This window comes from Gymnodraco acuticeps, unplaced genomic scaffold, assembly GCF_902827175.1.
Source record: "Gymnodraco acuticeps unplaced genomic scaffold, fGymAcu1.1, whole genome shotgun sequence".
Taxonomy (NCBI): domain Eukaryota; kingdom Metazoa; phylum Chordata; class Actinopteri; order Perciformes; family Bathydraconidae; genus Gymnodraco; species Gymnodraco acuticeps.
Window position 1 is genome coordinate 2,536,991 of NW_022990583.1, and position 21,130 is coordinate 2,558,120.

Consider the following 21,130-nt stretch of genomic DNA (forward strand, 5'->3'; position numbering starts at 1 on the left):
GTAGGCTGTAACATATTTTACCACTAGATATCAGCAGCATTAATGTTAATTCATTAAAGAAATTATATTGTTTTAGTGAAGTATATTGGTATGAGTTAACAAAAAAGACCATTATTCTATGTGTTCATTCCACAACCAAAACAAGTTGTGTAAATAGGAATTATTTGAGGGGGATATTTATAAAAAAAAAAAAAGTGCATCTTTTAACCACACTGTGGCGCAACTGAAGCAGCCTAAAATAGACTATACAGTATTATGTCATGCAATGATTTCACTCAGTCCACGCTGTTTTCATCATGATCTGAGCCCTTCCTTTTGCTTATGGACATGCACGTTTGCCCCTGTGGTTACATTGTATATTGGAGATCTTGGCAACAATATAATTCAAACCATGAGTAAGACTAGAGGTTACATAAAGTCCGTATAACCATCTACTTGTTATGTAAGTTCACTGGACATCAGATGATTAAGGTTCCGATGTATTGGCAGGATAAGCATCCATTTTCCAGCAGAACATTTCTCATGATTTAAAGTGTAGTCGCTCGAGTCACTTCCATATGTGCACCAAGAGTTCAACCAGGACATTAAGACATCATTTCCCTGGACAAGAGCCAGGAACAAGGTGACCTCATATTTAAAACAAAACTTGTATTGCTACTGTATGTGACCATTGGACTCTCATGTCCTCATACTATCATGATCACAGAAAGGGTTCATCCTGGTTGATTATTAATGAAGCTGCAACGACCTCACATAAAACACTCCTGGTCATTTGTTTACATGTTCCATCACCGCCTCTTGGATCACCTAAAGATGCTCCAAAAGGCTTGTTTATCAGGGCTCCACTGACCGTTGTGGCACCATCACAGCTCCAGCACCGAGGCGAGAGGAAAACAGCCCATAGCAGAGCGCGGCAGCCAATCAGCTGGCTGGTTTCTCTTCAGCATCTCGGAGGGGAGCGCACCGTCGGGCAGACCGGAGATCAGCGGCGGGGAAGAAACACACTTCAGGAATCCGCGACGCGCAATTATGCTTTTGTGAATTTGACGGAGGATTACATCAACACCAGGTGATTAAACACGGATTTGGCACTTCTTAAAGTTGCCTGTTTTGGCTCATTACATAAAGAATTGGATGACTGCATGCCAGCCCACACAAATAGATCTGACAAGGTGTTTGTTGTTTTGTTGTCATGTCTCTGCACGTTTGCTTCCTGTAGGCTTCTGAGTTTGCAACATAAGGGACATTTAAAGCTGTAAAGACGTTTAGGCAGAATGCTACGCCTCGAGTTTCAGATTGAGAATTTAAAGATTTTAAACAAATATTTAGCTATATTGCCATGTTTGGTTTTGACATACATGCATTATGGCTGGCAATAACACATTGATCACGTGGACTCTGTGGGGATCTGACATTATGTAACATGTTTCGCTCATACACCCTCGTTTCAGCTGGAGCTGCAGCAATGTCCGCTAACATAAACACGAGCTCTCTGTTTATCTTTAAAACGCGGGATCAATGACACCACAGTGAAGGCTTCTGCATTAAGAACCGTTATTGGTTAAAGGAATGCTCCACTCATTAGATAATTAATCAAAACTTCAGTATTTAGTGAAACATTATGTTTAAACCATACCCTGAAGAAATCAGCGATATTCCCCGGTAAATAATGATTTTATAGCTCTTTTTTATCAAAACCTGTATATTCCGTCAGGCCGCTGCCATTTTGGCCATTTTCAGTAGTCACGTGATGGTCGTGACGTCATCCATGCGTTCACTTTGTAAACACACGAAAACATGGCGGAGTATTTGAGTTCGGACTCGTCAGCCGAGGAAGAAGTTTTGAGCAATATGAAGAGATTGGATGGGGGAATTCAGCCATACAGGTTCGAGCCAAGTAGTCAGAACCGTCAGGAATCCAGGAACAGTGACGATGAGGATGAACAGCACGGTGATCTTGCTGGAGACGATCCCTTTACTCGTGCAATTGATTTCGGGAGGCGAGTAGGAAGACCTGTACATGAATGGTTTGATTGATTGATTGATTGAAAAGTTTATTAACAGCTTGTATATTGGGTACAGTACAGTACAGCTCAAAACATACAATTGTTAAGGGGATGCAGACCAGAGAAAGACTTTCGTCTTGTTTACATCAGGGTCCCCCATTTCCAATTCATCATGTCATTTAAGACATATAAGATATATTTGACATACAGATGGCTTATTTACAATTTACATACAGGTGGTTTTTTACATACAGATTGCTTATTTACAATTTTCATTTTAGATTTCGTGGTGTACCTAGAACCACGATTTTTTGGGGCCGGAAAAACTGGGGGAAAATACCCACTAGCCGGTACTACGCTATATGGAAAGGCCACCAAAAAGTGGCCTGGCCTGGACGATAAAGGACGTTTAAACGGGGCTACCCGCTGCAATGGAAATGCGCTATAACATACCTTATTCTTAACGGAGCTTCCACACTACAGCTCCAAAAAAAGCTTGGAGCTGGGCGTGTCTGAAGCTTGGGGATGTTATTCAAGCAACACGACCAACAACCAATCACATGAATCTCCCGCCCCCGACATACAAAGCAAAAACCCCCGGGGATTTTATGGGAGCAATATATATATATATAAACTCCCCAAACAGGCGAAAACCTACCAGTTTCACCCACTGTCTCTGCCACCTCCCTCCATGCCTGGTTCCTCCGGTTTGTATCCGGGTAGGTGAAGAGGCCTCCGTCGCTTCACACTTGCAGAGGGCGATTTCTCAACTGGCCGAACTGGTGTCCTGGTCGGTGACGACACCAGAAAGACCGATGGTACTGCATCTCCATTAAGTAATGGTTGTTCAATAAATCCCATGTTATGTTTTATCATACTCTCAGAGTAGTCGTCCGGAAACTTGAAATGTTCGCTGCATACATGCGCCTGTGGATCTTTCGGTTCGGGCCGGCCACATTTCGCTAGCCACTGCCTCCGAACGTACTTCCTACGCTTCCCTTTTGGCAACAGATGGAACCGAGCATTCCGTGGATTGTTCCTATCAGAATTGTGGCAATGTTTCGCGATACAATGAGGCATATTTGAAGAGAGTAACTACAGTAAATAACATGAACATCAACGTGTCCTCGAAACCAAACGCATGGTTTACGTCACGTCCGGTAAAATGGCGCCGCCCACAGTGTTGATGTTACTTCGGTAATTAATCAGTTTAAAATCACTGATAATGTCATCGGATTAAAAAAAAAAAAGAAAAGACTGGCAGAGACTGGTCTGTTTTATCGGATGATAATTATTTAAAAATGAGTGTCATGAGCATACCATGGCAATGATTGACGCTGGCCTGTGGCTACAGCTTGCATGCCAATCTGCTGGGTTACATAATTGTGCATGGAAATGTAGGCCTTACTTCATTAGCCTTCTGATTCCATGCAAATGAATGTCATAGAGGAGTGAATATGGTCGTAAAGGCCATGCAAAGACCCCTACAAAAGAAATAATATGTTCATTCCTTCTTATGTTGTTATGGATCTGCGTGCTCCCCATAGGTTGAATTAAGTATGCATGAGAAGAAGACACAGTCACTGACTTTGTCCCAGATTTCTCTGTTCTAGGTTTCATTGCATTGGTCTAAGAGCCTTTGAGTTCTGTCACAAACAATTAACCTCAGAGAGTAATTTACCCTATTTTGTTTGTGATGACTCAATCTCAGGTCAGGTTAGGAAATAAAGGGGGTTGCTTTCGGGGCGAAATGAAGTGTTGTAGTCCGACAGCATTTTCTTTACTACACAAAACCGTGGGGCAATCTTTTGTTCATGTTGACCTTACATTGGGGAGTAGCTGCCATGGTGTTTTTCACTACGTTATCTTTTAGCATTTGTGGCTGCTATCAAATAAATTGCAACAGAAACACAGATGACACTAACATTGCATTGCAAAGACTTACAAATGAGTTGAATTAAGACATTATACAACCCAGTCTGGCTTCTCAAAATCTTAAACTAGACTCAGAGATAATTTGCTGCCTCTCTCTCTCCATGTGAGCCATGTCCTGGACACTTCTCCTGTCTCAGGCATCATGTATTCCTCACAAATGTGGGGTTGCATAAGGACCCCCGGCTGTCTTTACACTGCCTTATAACTCTATTTGGCCTGCTGTTGTTGCCAACAATAACCACTGTAGCTTGTTGCTAACATCTTGTTTTTCTTCTGCTCAATGCTTGCCAAGATGTTTGACTCACAGAGCAGTTAAATGGGTTTAGGGAGGCGAGGACCGACAGAGCCAGCGTGGTGGTGACCTCAGAGTCGAGCTGCAGCAAGCTGATGTCATGCCTTCTCTCTTTGTGTCTTTGGGCAGGGGGGGAGTGAGGTTGGAGGACTGGCCAAACTGGGAAATGGTTAAGAGGTTATACAATTAACACAAAAAGTAAGGAAATGTGTGTTTGGTAGATTATTTATTTGTTGTCACAATGCTTCTTGGCAATAAATCGTATACCCTTGGAGCCTGTTTATTTACCTTTCAAATGGTGTCACATTTGTAAGGAACAAGTGGGATGAGCAGCAGAACTGAGTATGTGGGTTACGCCCATAAAAAAATGACGAACCATTTGAAAGGTAAATAAACAGGCTTTCCAACGTTATAAGATGTATTGCCAAGAAGGATTACAATAAATAAATAATCTACCAAACATAGACTTCCTTACTTTTTGTGTTAAGTGTATCTATTGGTGTCTGATGGGGCAATCTTGAAACAAGGTTGAGACCATGTTGAAGCACAGGGATTCATCAACAAACTCAAAGGAAAGACCAAAACCAACAATGTGTTTATCCCTTTTCAGTTCTCACTAATTATATCTGAATCATAAAAACACATTACTGAAGTGATCTTGTAAATCTAAATATATGATGTAATGTTACAAAAAGTGATTATATCCTACAGCATCTTCTTAATAAACATTATTCAAACATGACCAAGTGATTGATTGAGAAAATAGTCAGCAGTCCTAATAAACTACACTGTGGCATTGGGTGAATTGGAACCTAAATGGTCATAGTAATTATTTTTTTTTTAAATCCCACATGCATCGGTCAATGTTTCCTTGAGACCTATGTGAGGTCATCGAACACTGCCTACAAGCATAGAATGAAGTCATCAAATCTCGTTTGTCTAACCATCAGTTCAGATCACCAGCATATATATATTTTAATAATAATCCAATTTCACCAGCTTGAACCATCAAATGATTGCCATCTCTGCTTAACATATGATTTACAAGTACATTGATGATTTAAATAGTTAGCAATTACTTTCTGTTGATCGGCTTATCAATTGATTGACTCATTGTTGCAGTTCATTGAGTTTTGCAGTTGATTGAGTTTCAGGGCAATAATCATGGTTTGCGACTTCTAGTCACCAGAATAGGTAGCAAAAAGCTGGAAGACATGGTGTACTTTAGATGGAGCTCAGTTTTAAGCACACTAGGGGGGGGGGGGGGGGTCCAGAGTGTAGAAATGATGGTCTCTGCTTTATGTTTTGATTGTCTGACACAGTCACATTCCTGAGCAGCTGCCTGGAAAGGACAGTGATCCAGATAAAAAAGCAGATGGGATCTCTGAAAGTCCACTTACTACGATGGCGTGACGAGGGAAAACACCTCAGTTACACACTCTGCCCTCACACACTCGTACATATTCATATCATGCTGGGAACAGTGTCATCATGTCGTAGGTGAAAAACCATCTGTCGGGCTAGCAGTTAAAACTCAAAATGTAGTTTATTGGTGTTTAAGTCTGCATGTTGTCTACCAGATAATCTCCCTCCTGGAGAATGAATAGAATGTTCTAGCCATGGCTGCGTATTGTTGCTATGAATAGATGCTGTTCGAAATGGGTCAATTTATGGTTAAAGCACTCATCTGTGCAGTGTATTGCCAGAAGGCGAGTGTATGTAAGCATGCTGTCATCCAGTCACAGATTTGTCTCTGGAGATCTGCTCTTAACCAAATGGCTTCTCATTTGTATCTGGCAAAGTGGGGCACAGGAAGAAAAAATGTTTACAACGATGTTTTTTAATGTCTCGTTCATTTTTGTATCAGTATAATAATTTTGCCAAGTAGAGCTTCACTGCACCAAATTATTCTCCAAACTGCCTATATACTTTATCATAATAGCTTTACAAAAGCTCTGTCAGAGCACTGCATTTCATTTCATCTGCGTTTGAGGAGTACTTGAGGCCACTGAACTGTGTTAATGACCTCCCTCATGTATTGAACATGATGTGGTTTGAGGAGGCTCGTTGTACTGAGGACTTAGACACTTGGAACTACTGACTATAATTTGGAGGAGGAGAGTGAAAAGATTCCTTTGTTTCACATCGATTTTGCTGCTGTCATTGAAGCACAAAGGAAAACACACAGCAAGTGGCTACTCTATTTGAAGGATGTGCATCCCACATAAAAGTAAATGTAATATGATGAAACCTCAGTGTGGGCATCACATCTAAACACAAAGGAGATTTTACTCTGCTTGAGGTTTCCATGTTTGTAGGTTATAATTGGAATATAATGTTTTAGTACAGTATAATTCTGTTGAATATCAATTAGAAACCGTCCATAAACATATAATCATACTTGAACTACTTTTTTAAAAACAGAAAATACAATGATCTAAAGTGAATGTGATGTAATTAGCGCCAAGTAGATTAATTCAATTCAATATTTGTTTGTTTTATCCACAAAGGCAATTGGATCTTTGTGACCCAAGTGAAGCAGACATGAAGTCATTTCCACAAACAGAACTTAACATGCAGGAATCTGTTCAAGAAGATGTTCGGCTGATGGTGAAACTGTTTTAAAAAAGGATACATTATTTTACAAGTCCATTGAGACAAAAAATGATTGCAGATTATAAGGATCAAAATAGTTTAGGTTGTTTATCATGCAGATATTCTCTGGTTCTAGCCTCTCAAAGTGTATAATTTGCTGCTTGTATGTTTTGTATTACCTTAAATGAAATACCTTTTGGAATTGGACGTTGACATTTTATTGACTAAATTAGTAAATGATTAATACAAAATAAATCAACGATTACTTAGTATATACAGTAATTGTAGTTGATTTTATTAGTTCCTTTAAATAACAAACAAAACAATGGTGTCTCACATTGAGCCTGTATGGCACAGTTATAAAAGGTGACACTTTTTTATTTATTACTTTATGTTTTAATTTATTTTCTAAGTGTAGTTAAAAGTATAATCATATGATTAAGTGGAACTTACTGATTTTATTTTTTTCTTTATTAACAACTGATCAACTTGTAGTGGTATGTAGAAATAGTTTGTGGTATGTAAACTTATAAAAACCATAAAATCTTCAACAACCACTATCTGGATTGTCTTGGCCTGAGTCCTCGATGACATATGACTACAAAACCCTGCCATCAATAGGGGTTCTCTGCGATGTCCCCATGCGTGTGTGTGTATAGAAACGGGCCTGGGTCAGACAGAGGAGCCACTTTAGACAATGGGGTCCCAGTGTCTATTGCTCTGAATGCCATTATTCATAGACATTAATAATCTCTCCTTTTTTCTCCTAAGAATCGACATCTTGATTATAATGGCTTTATGCAGTGTCAAGCTTGGAACTTTTGTACCAATTTAAGTGTTAACTGTACTTAACAAGGTCACATTTGTAATTGTTGGTCACAGAGTCGTGGACACACACCCCTTCACTGTACATACTTGGGGTGAGTGAAAGCTCTTTATTGGAGACTTGAGGGACTGGCTTGAAACTTTGCTAGCTGGAGCAGACGGTTTGCTCCACAGGACACTGTATCTATCTACGGCTTGCATCTTGTATGAGCTGTAGCCAGTAAAACCACCGTTTTTTTAAGATTTTGTTTGTGTGTACTTTGCTACACACAAGCATTAAGGATGCTGGGCTAAGTATGGGAACTGCTGAAAGGTGAGAAGAGCACCTTCACTTGCTACAAGTTTAGGATTACATTTTCTTAATGGAAATAGCAGAGGGACTTTTTTCTGTTTTGGATGACAGTAATTTGACTTTAATGAATAAATACTTTTGTAAGCCCTTCAGATGCTTCTGCTCTGTCAGGATGATGATGTGCTGAGAGAGAAATCCCTGAAGTCAGACTGAATGAAATCATCCTAATCAAGAGAGGGAAGCGAAGTTGTTAACGTGCAAATATAATCCTTTAAAGATGTGTCCCAGCAAACTATTACTTACACACGGATGTTATCTTGAAGTAATTTGTTAATAATGAGGAGGAGGACATTTTATCTTGTTCCTTTTGAGGCTGGAGTTATTATTAGAAGGTTTCCCTCAATGTAGTTGTGTTTGTGACTGGATTGGACATTCTTTCATACATAATCGTGTATTTATTGAACCAGGATTAAAGAGTGTCTAGGACAAGAGTGGGATATTGTACTTTGTGTTGTGTCGTGTCAAGTGCTTTAATGTATTTTTGTCTTTAAATCCCTTCCACTCACGTACAGTATGTACAAACACATCCTCTCACCGTATTCACCTCCATTTTCATCTTTTCCACAGCACAAAGAGAAAACAAATGTCAGCTATTCCAAGCACTGCACAGAAGGAACCAAATTCCCACACAAGCATGGCAGACCAGAAGTAAGTGTGCAGAAGTCACGTTATGAGTCTTCACTTCACATTTTGTGTGTTGTTTTACAAATATCCATCTGCTCTCTTGGTTCTTGATTTGTCCACCCTTCTGAATTCCACAAGGATCTATTTATATCCTTCTCCTCTTTGCCAGAACACGCAAGACATCTGTGCATTCACAGAACCGCACCTCTTAAGATTCTAATCTCGCCTTGTTACACAGAAGTACCTAACAAAGAGGGGACAGCAAGTTGTGTCTTGACCTTAAGGAATGACACTTTCTGTGGAAGGGTTTGCCCGTTGCAAGTCTTGCAGAAGAGGCTTGGATCAGATGTAACTCTGCCAAAAACTCCTCCTCTTCCTCTCTTTCTAGTGTAAAAGATATCTGTTACTTTTTATTAAATGCTTAGCTTTTTATGTAACTATGTGGGGAATTATAAAAAGCTGTTGCTTGATGTTCAGCCAATAGGACCTCTTGTAATCTGTATTCTGTCATTGGAAAGTGTTGCTGCATTTTCCATTACATCACCTCAACTGATAACTGCCATGTTCACCTCTTACGAATGATGTTGTATTTCCCCCCCTCAGAGACAACATCGATGACTTTAAAGTTCAGACAGCCAAGCACCCTAACTTGGGCTCGGCCCCTTTACGGCCACACAGTGAACAGTCTAAAGACCGGATGTCCAAAAGGCTTTCTACTGACTCTAATGGGACCAGTGACGGAGGGGTGGGCTCATCCACACCGGTGGAGGTGACCGCTTTAGAGGAGTCGTTTCGCCGCTTCGCCATCCACGGTGATACTCGCGCTACAGGCAAGGACTTGCACGGCAAGAACTGGTCCAAGCTCTGCAAGGACTGTGGCGTGATCGACGGCAAAAACATCACCCTCACTGATGTGGACATCGTCTTCAGCAAAGTCAAGTAAGAAAGGCAAACTGTACATTTGAGCTACAGTTCCCTGTATAAAGGAACCTTTAATTTATCTGGCAACATCTGAGCCTGCAGGCAAGCCACGACATGATTCTTATTCTTAATAAGAGATGACTTCATGCTTACACACTCAGATTAGCATGCCCAAAGGTCACTAAAGTGATGCAAGCATGGTTGCATTGTGGTTGTCAAGAACATAAGAAGTCTTTGGACTGCACTGTAGGAATGCTTTTATTCTATTGTCTTTGTTTTGAGATACATTCTTCCGTGGCATCGTCTTTGGCAAGCAGGCTTCGACCTTATTAATAACACCTAATTAAAGTGTCAACTGTTTTATTAGTGTCTGCACCAACACACATTAGGCCAACAATGTTTGTCAAATTAGCAAATGCAAGGGACTCCAACCGCACATATTTTGTAGTGACTGATTTCCGTTTTTGTAGGCCGTTTTGTCTTCTATTCTTATATTAACTCGGCTTGGCTGTCCATTAGAAGCAGCCAGAGCAAGAGGATGGCTCATCCGGTATCTCCTCAGGCCTGGTTTATTCATCCTTTACTGCCAGATTTAATTGGAGTAGAGTCTAATAATACGCTTTAACCTTAATATTATTTAACCAAAAAAGACAAATGTTTCTTCTGCTGTGTAAGATTACCAGAGTATATTTGGACTATTGGTCATAGCACTATGAGAGATAAGTGTAGTGTTGTGAATGTCATATTATTGCCCACATACCATAGGACACAGAATAAAGCTGATGTAAGGAAGAACATGGCTGTTACAATGCAGGTTTGTATTTTGTGTCCGGCAATGTTCATTCATACATAAAGCAGCTTTGATTTTTTTCCTGGTTCAATGTTATGAATACAGATTATTCTGCTAGGCAGCACCAGCATAAAACAGTATGGCTTGAAGACACACTCTGCAGGAATGAGAATCTCACATTGAATCAGTGAACTTTCCATAATCTGCTGGTGTGTAACAATTATCCAATCTTAGTCACCTTATATAATGAGGTGATCCAAAATGGTTTAAATGTGATTTTTTAGAAAGTGTTTATCCCTGTTTTTATAACACAAGAATTGTAGTCCTAAAAATGTATTTCCATCAAACTAGGACTTACTGACTTCAACAGTTATGAAGAGTATGTGTGAAATGGCTATATTTGAGGAATTTCAGATGTGTTGTGTATCACATCGAAAGAAATACAGAAATAATATAAGTATTGTACTTTAAAATCAATTGACACACCACCAGTTAGTTAAAAAAATAAACAGCCTAAATATTGTAAGCTTGTATCATAAATAGTCAAAAGCACAGAAAAACGTCTGTCTCAAAGAGGAAGCCAGATTGTCACAACCCTATGTTCAAACATTTTCTAAATAAGATTTGGCTGCAGAATAGAAAATGCAAACTAAACCATAAAAACAGGTTCTTGAAGTCTGCATGTTTTCATGATTTGTAGCAAATAATAATGGACATTCTCTGTTGAAAGATAATAACAAACTCAATTATTTCAGCCATCCCTTTTTACAGTAAGCTTGAGATGTGTTTATAAAGCATAAAAAGTATACTGGTTTTTCACGTGGTGAGTCAGACACCAGTCAACACCTTTACTGTTGGCATGGCAATGGTTGTCAATGTTTACTGTCGTTAACATTTCTTGGCAAGAATATCAAGTAAACTTAAAGATGACAGCATGATTTAAGCTTGTTTTAAGCTTGATCCCACTCCTTTGGACAGCAATATTTAGAAATATGCTTAAAAATATGGTGCAAGCACTTTAGGGGAAAAAAACATGTTTCCTGTCATACATGAATCTGTGTAATGTTGTTTACACATTACAGCACACTATGTTAACACATAGTCATTGGTTCTACTGAGGGTCCCAGATAGCTTGCTTTCTGAACCACAGCCGTGTCGAGGAGGATATTACAGTATACTTTCCGACAAAGCGTGTGGTGAGCCAGAGGTACAGACTGGGGGAAGGGCTCGTGTCTTTTCTGACTCCAAGCATGACTGAGCCGGGGAGGGCTGCCATGCCACAGATGCAGATCTCCACTTTGCCTTTAATCAGTGTCAAAGCTCTTTGCTTGCACACGAAAAATTAAACATCCTAATTAGCACTGGCTAATCACAGTACGGCCGAATGAATCTGTATCTGTTGTGGGTGTGGAAGTCTGCTGCTCCACATTCAGTCTCTGCTGTGTTGTTACTCTGCTTTGAGCCAGAACACCACAGCTTTAACTATGGATGAGAAAATAATCTGGTGTTGACTAATTAACTGCACACATGGTGTTATGGTGGCTTCTTTTTCTAGGCTTTCGTTGTATTTTCTCATCACTGAACATGATCCTAGGCGGTGCAGGAGCGTATTAGCATGACACAGATTCAGCCAACTACTGTGTCAGTTCCATATGGATCATGAACTGCAGATGGTTGAACTATGTAAATAAACAGCAGGTCAGATACCACAGTAACCAGAAATAAAATAAAGCTCCACCCGCCCTATAACCTTTGTCGTTCCTTACCTTATCACAGCCAGATCAGATTGTGATTTACTGTTTATTTACACAGTTAAATAATGTATGCGCTTGGGGGAATGTAATAGCTCAGTGTGGGGAGATGTGCAGAGGACACAGTTATCTTGCTCGGACAGAAGCGGCAGCTGGAAGTCCAGTTCCCCTCTCTGACAATCGACAGCATGGAACAGGCGCAGAATGGGGCTCTCAAATGTTCAACACTGATGGATCGCCCAAACAAAACCGCTCACTAGATGAGTCAAATTAATAATAAACCTAAACATCTCTGTTTACTGTAGCTTGTTGCCATGACAGCAGGTTGCCCAGCAGGACTGCGGGTTTTATGGACTGTTGTTTAGGTGATTTATTACCACGGCAATGGCTGTTTGTTTGTGTTACTATGCACTTTTTACATGGAAGTAAAACCGGCAAAGGGCCAGTCAAACAACTGGAGCACTCTGAAGGAGAGTGATTTATGATGATGATCTGTGGTACAGTACTCAGTAGTTACAACATTTTATTTTATTTATGAATACAAGGATTCAGCAGGTTGAAATGTCCAGAGCTGGAATGAAAAACATCAGGGTGCTGGATCCTGACTGCAGCTGAAGTGTAAAACTGGACAATATGATCCATGATATGAAGAGACAGTCACTATACAGCTGACAGGTGTGTGTAAATGTGTGCGGTTGCTCAGACAACAGTTGAGTACAGGGCGACAACAACAAACCAGTGAAAGTTTTCCCACTGTTTATCTCAGCAGGATACCATCTCCATGCTGTCTTACATCTGCCATGTTGAAGTGATCACACATGGCTCTGTGTACACTACTGTCTACTTTTAAGCTTTCAAACTTTACTGAGAGGCTGGAGAAAAGCTGATAAAAATATGACTTTTCTGTCCCTAGAAACTAGTTTTTACAAGTGTTATCCCATACTTAAGCTCCTTTTCCACCCTTATTACAGGAAGAAATCCTGTCGCACCATCACATACGACGAGTTCAGGGCTGCACTTGCTGAGCTGGCAAGAAAGAAATACAAAGAAAAGACTGGAGAGGAGGCAGAGGCCGAGGTCTTCAAGCTGATTGAGGGAAAGACGCCCGTCATTGCAGGAGTCACGGTAAGACTTAAAGGTCCCCTATAATGCAAAAAAGAAATGATGTATTTTATACATAAATATATGTCTCCGGTGTGTCAGGAGACTCACAATATGTCCGAAAATACGACCCTTTCTCTTTTAGTTTTGACCAATATCTCTAAAAGCGGGGGTACAACAGAGCTGAACCAGATTTGCTGCGGTCATGACGACATTACTAAAATGTGGGCTGGCTTTACACCCACGGCCCTATCAGAAACGTTGCTGTATCAGTAACAATGCGCAACGTGTTTTGGAAGTAATATGGTCTGTTTTTAGCAGGTTTTTACATTAGCAAGCATTGCTAACACTCAGAGCTAACGCTGTACTGGAGAGAGTATGTGTAAAAAAGCCAGATATAAGAAGGTACTCACCTAAGCCTGCAAGAGAAAAAGCATTTGAGCTCCATACTGTTTCAGGAATAATCCTTGATGTGGTTTGGAACATAATATGTCTTTTAATCACGGCAGCATTTAGCTGAGAATCTGGGTGGAAACCTTTCACTTCACAGAGCTCATGCATGCTCCAAAGGGGCCTGGCCAGCAGCAGCTCAGCCACATTTAAAGCTACAGACCCAGAATCAGCAATTTACTAACAGGGTTGAAATAGAGGGGTATGAGGCATGGCTAGAATGCGTGATCTGTTTGGTATTTTGAGCAAAACACTTCATAGACATGTTTTTTATATATCTGAGACCTATAATATATGCCTAAAAATGTTATAATAGGAGACCTTTAAATGGGTCAATATTAGACTTTTTAAACCAGGAGTCTTGGGATAACCTTAAATGTTTTCTTGACTTCCTCACAGAGGGCCGTGGCTTCCCCAACAGTGAGCCGTCTGACGGACCCAACCAAGTTCACAGGGTCACACAAGGAGCGTTTTGACGACACTGGCCGGGGGAAGGGTAAGGCTGGACGAGTGGACGTGGTTGACACTTCTGGATACGTCTCAGGGTATAAACATCGAGGAACGTACGAAAAGAAATTGAATAAACTTGCTTAGGGCAAACCCATGTGAGGGCGGGTAAGGAAATAAACATTTGGACAACTACTAGGATAATTTTCTATTAAAAGAGTACTCAAGGAAAGCACAAAAGAATAGGATTTCATATTATATAGGATTTCCCCAGCCATCTATTTTGTGTGTGCGTGTGTCTGTGTGCGTGTAGAAGAGTTGTTTTTGAGTTCCTCTCTTTGAGAAGTGTGAGAACTGGAAAACTGTTTACATCTATTTTTACAATGTCATCACCAGCTGGTACATTCCTGTCTGATCGCAAGTTACTGCCAAACACTGAAGAGAACAAACGAGAGAAACTTACGCTATGAATATTAAAGATTTGTGTCATGATAGGGCCTTATAATATTTATTGAGCACAGTGAACAACAAGCCAAGAAAAACAAAAGAAAAGTGGGACAACAGTTGAACGAATTAACAACATTGCACTTTTTAATGGAGATTTTTCTATTCCCCTATTTAGCTGAAGAAATGCATTTTGTATTTGTTGTGCATCGTTTCAATGGGAATTGGCACACTTTTGACAGAGATATTATCAATGTTGAATTCTTTTGAAAACTTAAATTGTTCCATCTATGTGTTAATTGTCAGTCTGCCATCCCCACTTGTCAACTGTTATTAAGTCTTAAAAATAACCTGCTGTTCATTTTTTTATTTTAGAAGCTCACACTGTTATTTGTATTATTTGCCTTCAGCTCAAACCAAGAAAATATCTTAAGAATTTAGAAATGTTTTGCTTAGATAAAAAGTAGTTAACTGAACATTTTGGACTTTTGCCATATCCTCTTACTTTTGTTAAACATATAAACTCCTTCCATGTAAACCTTTTTAAATATGCCTGATTATAACACTTCAATAAAAAAATCTAAAGTAATCTAAGATAATATATTTCCTCTTTTGCCAACATGCATTTTGAATTTGAAATGAGTGAATTCAGTTTAAGCTCTTACCACATTACATGAGCTCAGTTGTACAAGATTGTATTTTTAACATTTTACTTCCTCATTAGATTTCTATACATTAGTTCTAATATATTTGTGGTAAGATTGTGTATTCTAAAAGTTTTAGCCACATGGCTTAATTTATGACACAACTACATATGTTGTTGTTTTCTGTATTGCTGTACTTAGTGCATGTTTATGTATATTGCATTTGATTCAGAAGCATATAGACGAGCAGGAGTTTGTCATATCTTATTGCTGTGAGGACAGACTTCAATATTTTACTGCTAAAAAATACTAAGTGATGTGAAATTGTGTGATTATGATAAAATATTGTATTGCTTTGAAATCAATATGTATCAACTTGTACATACAAAGTCAGCTACACTCCAACGTTAATATATTTGTCTGTTGGTAAAGATTAGGAGTACCCATTATGTGCGGTACTGTCATCCAAGGCACAAAATCAACTGAAAACAAAAGCAGGGTTTTACTGTTGTATCCTTATGTGATATATGAGATGAAAGGGAAAACAGCAAACAGGTGACATACTTTTGTAGAATATTTGTCCAACATAGTGACAGTGTTTTGGTCACACACTACCTGTAGCCTCAGCTAATGAAGAATCATGCATTAAAACTAGCAGCTATTACTGTGTTAGTTGTGTCTGCTGCAGTAGCTTGATCTGTTTTCTGTGCTTTATGCCAAATACTGTGCACCTTTAATGTCTTTTGTATTTTGCAAATAACTTTTAATGTACTATTGTGCCCTGGTGCATGCAGTGTGTTCTTGTTCTTTAGACCTCTTAATGTGTGTTCATGATTTGTAGTGCATTAAAATAAAAACCAACCCCAGAACCTCTGCTGAGCATGTTTCAGGGTGTCAGTCAAAACACAGTTTTATATTTTTTTTCAGGAGTACGTGAAACTCCCTGTTTCAGTGTTACTAACCTGTAATATTAACTTATAAAAACAAGCTACATTCAGTTTATGTGGTAGCATCCCCATGCTAACCTGGTTTGCCAGGTCTCGCATTAGTGCTTGTGAGAGGAAAGTGCATCTGTGTGTGTGTAGCTCTCCAGCCCGAAGGCAGAGATATAAATAAAGTCACAGTGCAGCTGGAATCTAGATGCATTCATTCCACTGCAGCGTACAAAGCAGACACAAGTGACCTACAAAAAAGAGAAAGGGGAAAAGCAGAGAGACACAATCTTGCTACTGATCCAGGAAATACATTATGACCTTCTCACTAACATTTTCCCCCTTAAAACCATTTAACATAACAGCCCTGTCACACACTTATACACAAACTTCCTTGGATGAATTGCCTTTGCCCATTACTGTTTACATCAAGCAAACACAGCCTATACAGATTTCTGTTTAAATAATAAACACATTTTTTTTCCAAAAGGGCTTGGAACTTAATACACACATATCAAAAAGGATATGAAGTCAAAAAAGCTTTAAAAAATAGTCTGTAGCTGCAGGTTCTTGTGCAGTGAATGTAATGCTAATATGACGCTCAGCAAAGTCTTGCTTTGAAATGTCTATCCCACTGTGCATTCCTCTTTAAAGTTCTCCACTTCCCTTCAGCTCAGCTAGCAAACACTTGTTGGTAGCCACCAGAGACCTGCAGTACAGAAACAAATCATAAACTAACCACGTAGAGCTGGTGTAAAAGTGAGAACATCGTTCATTGTGAAAACCTAAAAACAAGTATTAACACCAAGATGTCTTCATCTTCTTACCGGTGGCTTTCATGCAACATATTTGACAAATCCTTGACTTTCTCAGACTCATGCACTTTCTCCTTCAACCCCTCGATTTCTTTCCTCAGCTCCTCCACTTCAGTCTGGGCCTCTGAGGATTTTTAACGACAAAGTGTGAGTTTTTCTAAAGAAAGCAGCCTAATTAGCACTCCTTAATTTCTCCAATTGGCGTACACACCCACCTTTAATCTGAGAGATTGGTGAACTTTTCATCATGGACTTCAGATACTGTCGTTCTAACTTGATGAGCTGTTTCTGTAGGCCGACATTTTCCTCCAAGACAATCCTCAGCTGCTCGTTAAGTTTGGCCTGTGTTTGAGAAAATGAAATAATGACAGTAAATTCATCAAAACTATCAAGGCCTCATAAAGCTCAACATTGCCTTCTAGTGTTGAATCCACTCACAACTGCACTGCGAGCTTCCTCCAGCTGATCGGAGAGGTTACGGACTTCACTTTTGTGCTCGTCCTCACGTGAAGCCGCTTGAAAGCTCAGTGCATCAGCTTCCCTTCTTAAGGTCCTGACCTCTGCCTCCCGACTGGAAATATCGTTTTCCATCATGGAGAGGATCTGGACTGCCTGAGCTAGAGCCAAAAATAGAATAATGAGAAGACATTCATTATCTTTAGGCTCCTGTAATCAGATAAGACATTCCACAAACCAAAGTCCAAACTCACACAGGAAGTTGTTGTTATGATGCAGCGACTGCTCTCCAGTCCAGTGTTTGTCCACGAGGTTGAGGAGCATCTCCAGAGGTTTCCTATAACCACCCTGGGATGTGAGATAAGATATTTGTTTATAAGAGAAAATAAACAACTTTAAATATATTTTGTACAAGTAGGAAGAACAACAACAAAAAACGCATAAGAGTAGACTTAATTAATTTCCCACCCTTTTTTTCTTCTCCCCTTGCGGCTGCAGGCTGGATTCCCCTTCTGTCTTATTGAAACTAGAGTAGGTCAGTCTTGGAGGATGTAAGATGGGGTTGGAGGGGTCGGACAAATTCAAACCAGGACCACGTGGACTGGGAGGCCGGATATTAACTAATGAGGAACTATGACGATGACTTGGATCTGAAAGAAATGTGAAAACACATTTAACTACATGTCAAGAAAGTGGGTTGTGGATGTGTATTAATGTCTGACAAAGGATTGTATTCAGTACAGACATTATTCTTACCAGGATTAGGGGTATAATGTCCCTTTGCTGCTTGCCTGGTGTGCTTGGCGAAGTCCTTTTGCTTTCCAGACACAGGTCTGTGTTTCTCTACATAGGGGCCAAAGGACACCTTCGGTCTTTCAGTCGCTTTAAATGTGGAAGAGCTTCTTTTATGAGATGGTTCTTTCACGTGGGGCACTTTGGACTCTGTGTTATCTGGTCAAATTATAAATGACACAATAATACACCGAAATTAATTTACCCTCATGTTCATGATTAAAAGCAAGAGTAATATAATAATAAAAACAAGAATTGGCTTTTGTCTCCACCTAGTGGAAAAAGAGGACAATGATGAGATAAGATAAACTGGAGCTTTATTGATCCCTGAAGGGAAATGCAGGTGTTATAGCAGCAACAGAATACGAGATAAACACAGGTAGTACACCTGAGAATATACACAGAGAATGAGATATTAAGAATAATTTACAATTATCTTTAAAAGTATTTTATCCCGTGTTCATCCAGAACTGGTGACCAATTATAATCAAAATACCAGATTATAATTACGATAAAAAAAAGTAGATTTTGGATTAACAACTCCTGGTTTTATTATTAAAATCGCAACAACAGAAAAAGTGGTGCCAAATATACTTCAAATGTTATCAACTGTTAAAATCTCCATGCTACTAAACAACCACAAACAGGCGCTTGAAAAGCTCTATATCACAAACTGACTCTTACCATAATTTGTAGGGGAATTCCTGAGGATGGATTTAGCCCATTCCTAAAAATAAAACAAATGCAGTATATATAACAATGTAAATATACTACTGATAATTGTTTGACCAGAAGTAAAAATCACCTGTTTTGGAGTAGAACTCCTTAGTTCTGTAAAATCATTGGATTCGTTGTTTGATTCTGAGACAGAAAACAGTTTGAAAAGAAGTTACAAAAATGTCACTTGGTTGGTTTTAAACTGAAAATGTGTTTGTTGACTTTGACCTCTTACCTTCTGCCTCCTTGTGAACCGAGTGGGACTGAGTGTCACTTTGCCCTTCATGATTCCTCGCAACAAAATTCAACACAATATCATCGGTGTCCGTCAGGAGAGAGAGCCTCCTGGTTAAGCGGTCAACCAAAGCCAGTCTCTGATCACTGCTTCTGTGAAACACAAGCAACACAGAATGATACAACTCGAGAGAATAACAGGTGAGATATTTGTTTGGATAACTGCAACTGTAAGTGAGTGTTTTTGCACCATCACTTTTGTCTTTAAAAGCTCTACAGTGATATGTATGTGTTGCCTTTCTTCATAATCAAACATTTGAGTCACTCCCTTTCTAACAAAATGTACATCAAAATAAATGTTGAGTGTTTTCCATTTTCTCAAGATCATAGGTAGACCTATTCAGTCAAAATGAAAGTAAAACCCAAGCATTTGTCTGCCAGTTTACCTTTGCTCAGCAACCTGATTTAAAGAGGAGCTCTTCTGCTGAGGTAGAAGGTCAGAGGAGAACTGCATTATAGCAACTTTGCGCTCTGTGTCTCTGATTGGACAGCTGTCTAGAAAGCAAGAAAGGACACTCAGTTGCATTGAAAACTGACCGGAGATAAGCCCAAACTGGGGAAGGTGGTTATATTTTACCTAGTTTGCGTAGGTTGGGCATGGCATGCACCAGGAAAGGGCGGTATTGTGGGTATCTTTTAGTCAGAGGATTGAGTCTGAGGTCCAGCTCTCTCAAAGCTGGCAGCTCGTACACCACGTTCACCTCTTCAAGGGAAGGAATGTGGTTATAGTACAGGATCAGCCTCTCAAGCACTTTCAAATGTTGAACCCCCTGGGGAGGAAACAATACCGTTTTGAAAAGAGGTTAACAGTTATGAGCAGATATACAAAAAAATAAATTGTAAATGTCCCAAATTGGGATTAAGAAAGTACATCTTATTTGATCTTATATCAGATCAGCATTTTCAAGTATACATTTTGAGCATGGAATAATCTACAAAGACATCTACAATTAGAAACATTCATAACAAATAAATGTAAGAGCATCATTAAGAATGTGGTGACAGAAGCATAAGGTTGAGGCACTTGTGTTGAAAAGTGTTTTTGTTTTATTGTACATTTTTGTAAATCATATTGCATATGTGTTGTGATTTTAATGTGGCAGCCAGGGCCGGATATCTCAATGCCATTTACTGGTTAAAAACACAATGCATTTATAACCATATTTAACAAATTAAGAAACAAAGGATACAAACTACTGGACAGTACACTTTGTCAGTTTTCCTTATAGGGGAATTTAATTCAACACCCACAAACACATTAACAGCTTAAAGACTTGATCCAGAGTTTAAACTTTTAAATATAGTCAATGGTTTAAACCCACCTCAATGCAGACGATAGCGTTACAGGAGAGGTCCAGAGACTTCAGACGGACAAAGTTATTCAGAGCATTTCCCAGATGTCTGATCTTCTCTTCATACGTCCCCGGGAGGCTCAGTGAGCGGACATCACCTGTTTAAAAGAACAAAATGTACTATGAGACTGCAGTGAATTAGTAGCTTGTGGTGCATGTGGTTTGCAGCAGATTGCAGTCATTGCTAGTGGCTGTGTTAGCTGGCGTTAGCTTAGCCGTCAATGCTAAGGTTTGGAAAAGTAACTACGGTTAGCTAAAATAGTTTTAAAACAACACAAGCTCAACGCCATGGCTTGACCTGTAATAGTCGCTTGTATGTATTCGCATACAGCGCTTGTATTAGAATTAGATCATCTTACCAAGACAGGGATGTTTTAATTGTAATCTCTCCCGTATCCATTGCTCTGTTATGGTTGTCAAACTCTCCGCCGCCATACTTTTCGAACTCATGCTGCCTTCAGGTACTGTCGGAAGAAACCGAGAGCATCTTTCAGTTTGACCTTTACATTGATGTGCAGTGCACCATCTGTTTTACTGATTAAACGCAAAGACTGCATATCATAATTGTTTGCTACTCATACTAACATTAGCTATT

At 39.5% G+C, this 21,130-nt stretch overlaps 2 protein-coding genes across 6 annotated transcripts; one reads left to right on the top strand and one right to left on the bottom strand.

The window, feature by feature from the left end:
• The first annotated feature begins 665 nt into the window (after positions 1 to 665).
• Positions 666 to 16,085, top strand: LOC117553946 (tubulin polymerization-promoting protein). Of its 3 annotated transcripts, none has more exons than XM_034228095.1 (5): positions 666 to 1,069; positions 8,573 to 8,653; positions 9,233 to 9,568; positions 13,063 to 13,216; positions 14,042 to 16,081. In XM_034228095.1, exons 1-5 carry the CDS (start codon positions 681 to 683, stop codon positions 14,234 to 14,236), a joined length of 1,155 nt encoding a protein of 384 aa, XP_034083986.1. In that variant the 5' UTR covers positions 666 to 680; the 3' UTR covers positions 14,237 to 16,081. The 3 variants fall into 3 exon arrangements, with proteins under 3 accessions (XP_034083986.1, XP_034083988.1, XP_034083987.1); XM_034228097.1 differs by lacking the exon at positions 666 to 1,069 and adding an exon at positions 7,719 to 7,748 and having other exon boundaries at positions 14,042 to 16,085; XM_034228096.1 differs by lacking the exon at positions 666 to 1,069 and adding an exon at positions 7,732 to 7,966.
• Positions 15,661 to 21,003, bottom strand: cep72 (centrosomal protein 72). Of its 3 annotated transcripts, none has more exons than XM_034228088.1 (14): positions 20,895 to 21,003; positions 20,506 to 20,633; positions 19,761 to 19,953; positions 19,570 to 19,678; positions 19,125 to 19,276; positions 18,978 to 19,033; positions 18,857 to 18,899; positions 18,137 to 18,331; positions 17,849 to 18,030; positions 17,635 to 17,728; positions 17,363 to 17,541; positions 17,140 to 17,266; positions 16,937 to 17,048; positions 15,661 to 16,818 (listed from the first exon to the last, which is right to left on the bottom strand). In XM_034228088.1, the coding sequence occupies exons 1-14, from the start codon at positions 20,983 to 20,985 to the stop codon at positions 16,758 to 16,760; spliced, it is 1,722 nt and encodes a 573-aa protein (XP_034083979.1). In that variant the 5' UTR covers positions 20,986 to 21,003; the 3' UTR covers positions 15,661 to 16,757. The 3 variants fall into 3 exon arrangements, with proteins under 3 accessions (XP_034083979.1, XP_034083978.1, XP_034083977.1); XM_034228087.1 differs by having other exon boundaries at positions 18,137 to 18,223; positions 20,895 to 20,991; XM_034228086.1 differs by having other exon boundaries at positions 18,137 to 18,262; positions 20,895 to 20,991.
• Between the last annotated feature and the right edge of the window lie 127 nt (positions 21,004 to 21,130).

Coding starts and splice junctions, on each gene's coding strand:
- LOC117553946 (XM_034228095.1), top strand. CDS start 681: ATGTCCTCATACTATCATGATCACAGAAAGGGTTCATCCTGGTTGATT. Junction 8,654..9,232: donor ACAAGCATGGCAGACCAGAA/GTAAGTGTGCAG, acceptor TCCCCCCCTCAG/AGACAACATCGATGACTTTA. Junction 13,217..14,041: donor CCGTCATTGCAGGAGTCACG/GTAAGACTTAAA, acceptor ACTTCCTCACAG/AGGGCCGTGGCTTCCCCAAC.
- cep72 (XM_034228088.1), bottom strand. CDS start 20,985: ATGAGTTCGAAAAGTATGGCGGCGGAGAGTTTGACAACCATAACAGAG. Junction 19,679..19,760: donor GCCCAACCTACGCAAACTAG/GTAAAATATAAC, acceptor CTTGCTTTCTAG/ACAGCTGTCCAATCAGAGAC. Junction 17,729..17,848: donor AAGGGGAGAAGAAAAAAAGG/GTGGGAAATTAA, acceptor CTCACATCCCAG/GGTGGTTATAGGAAACCTCT.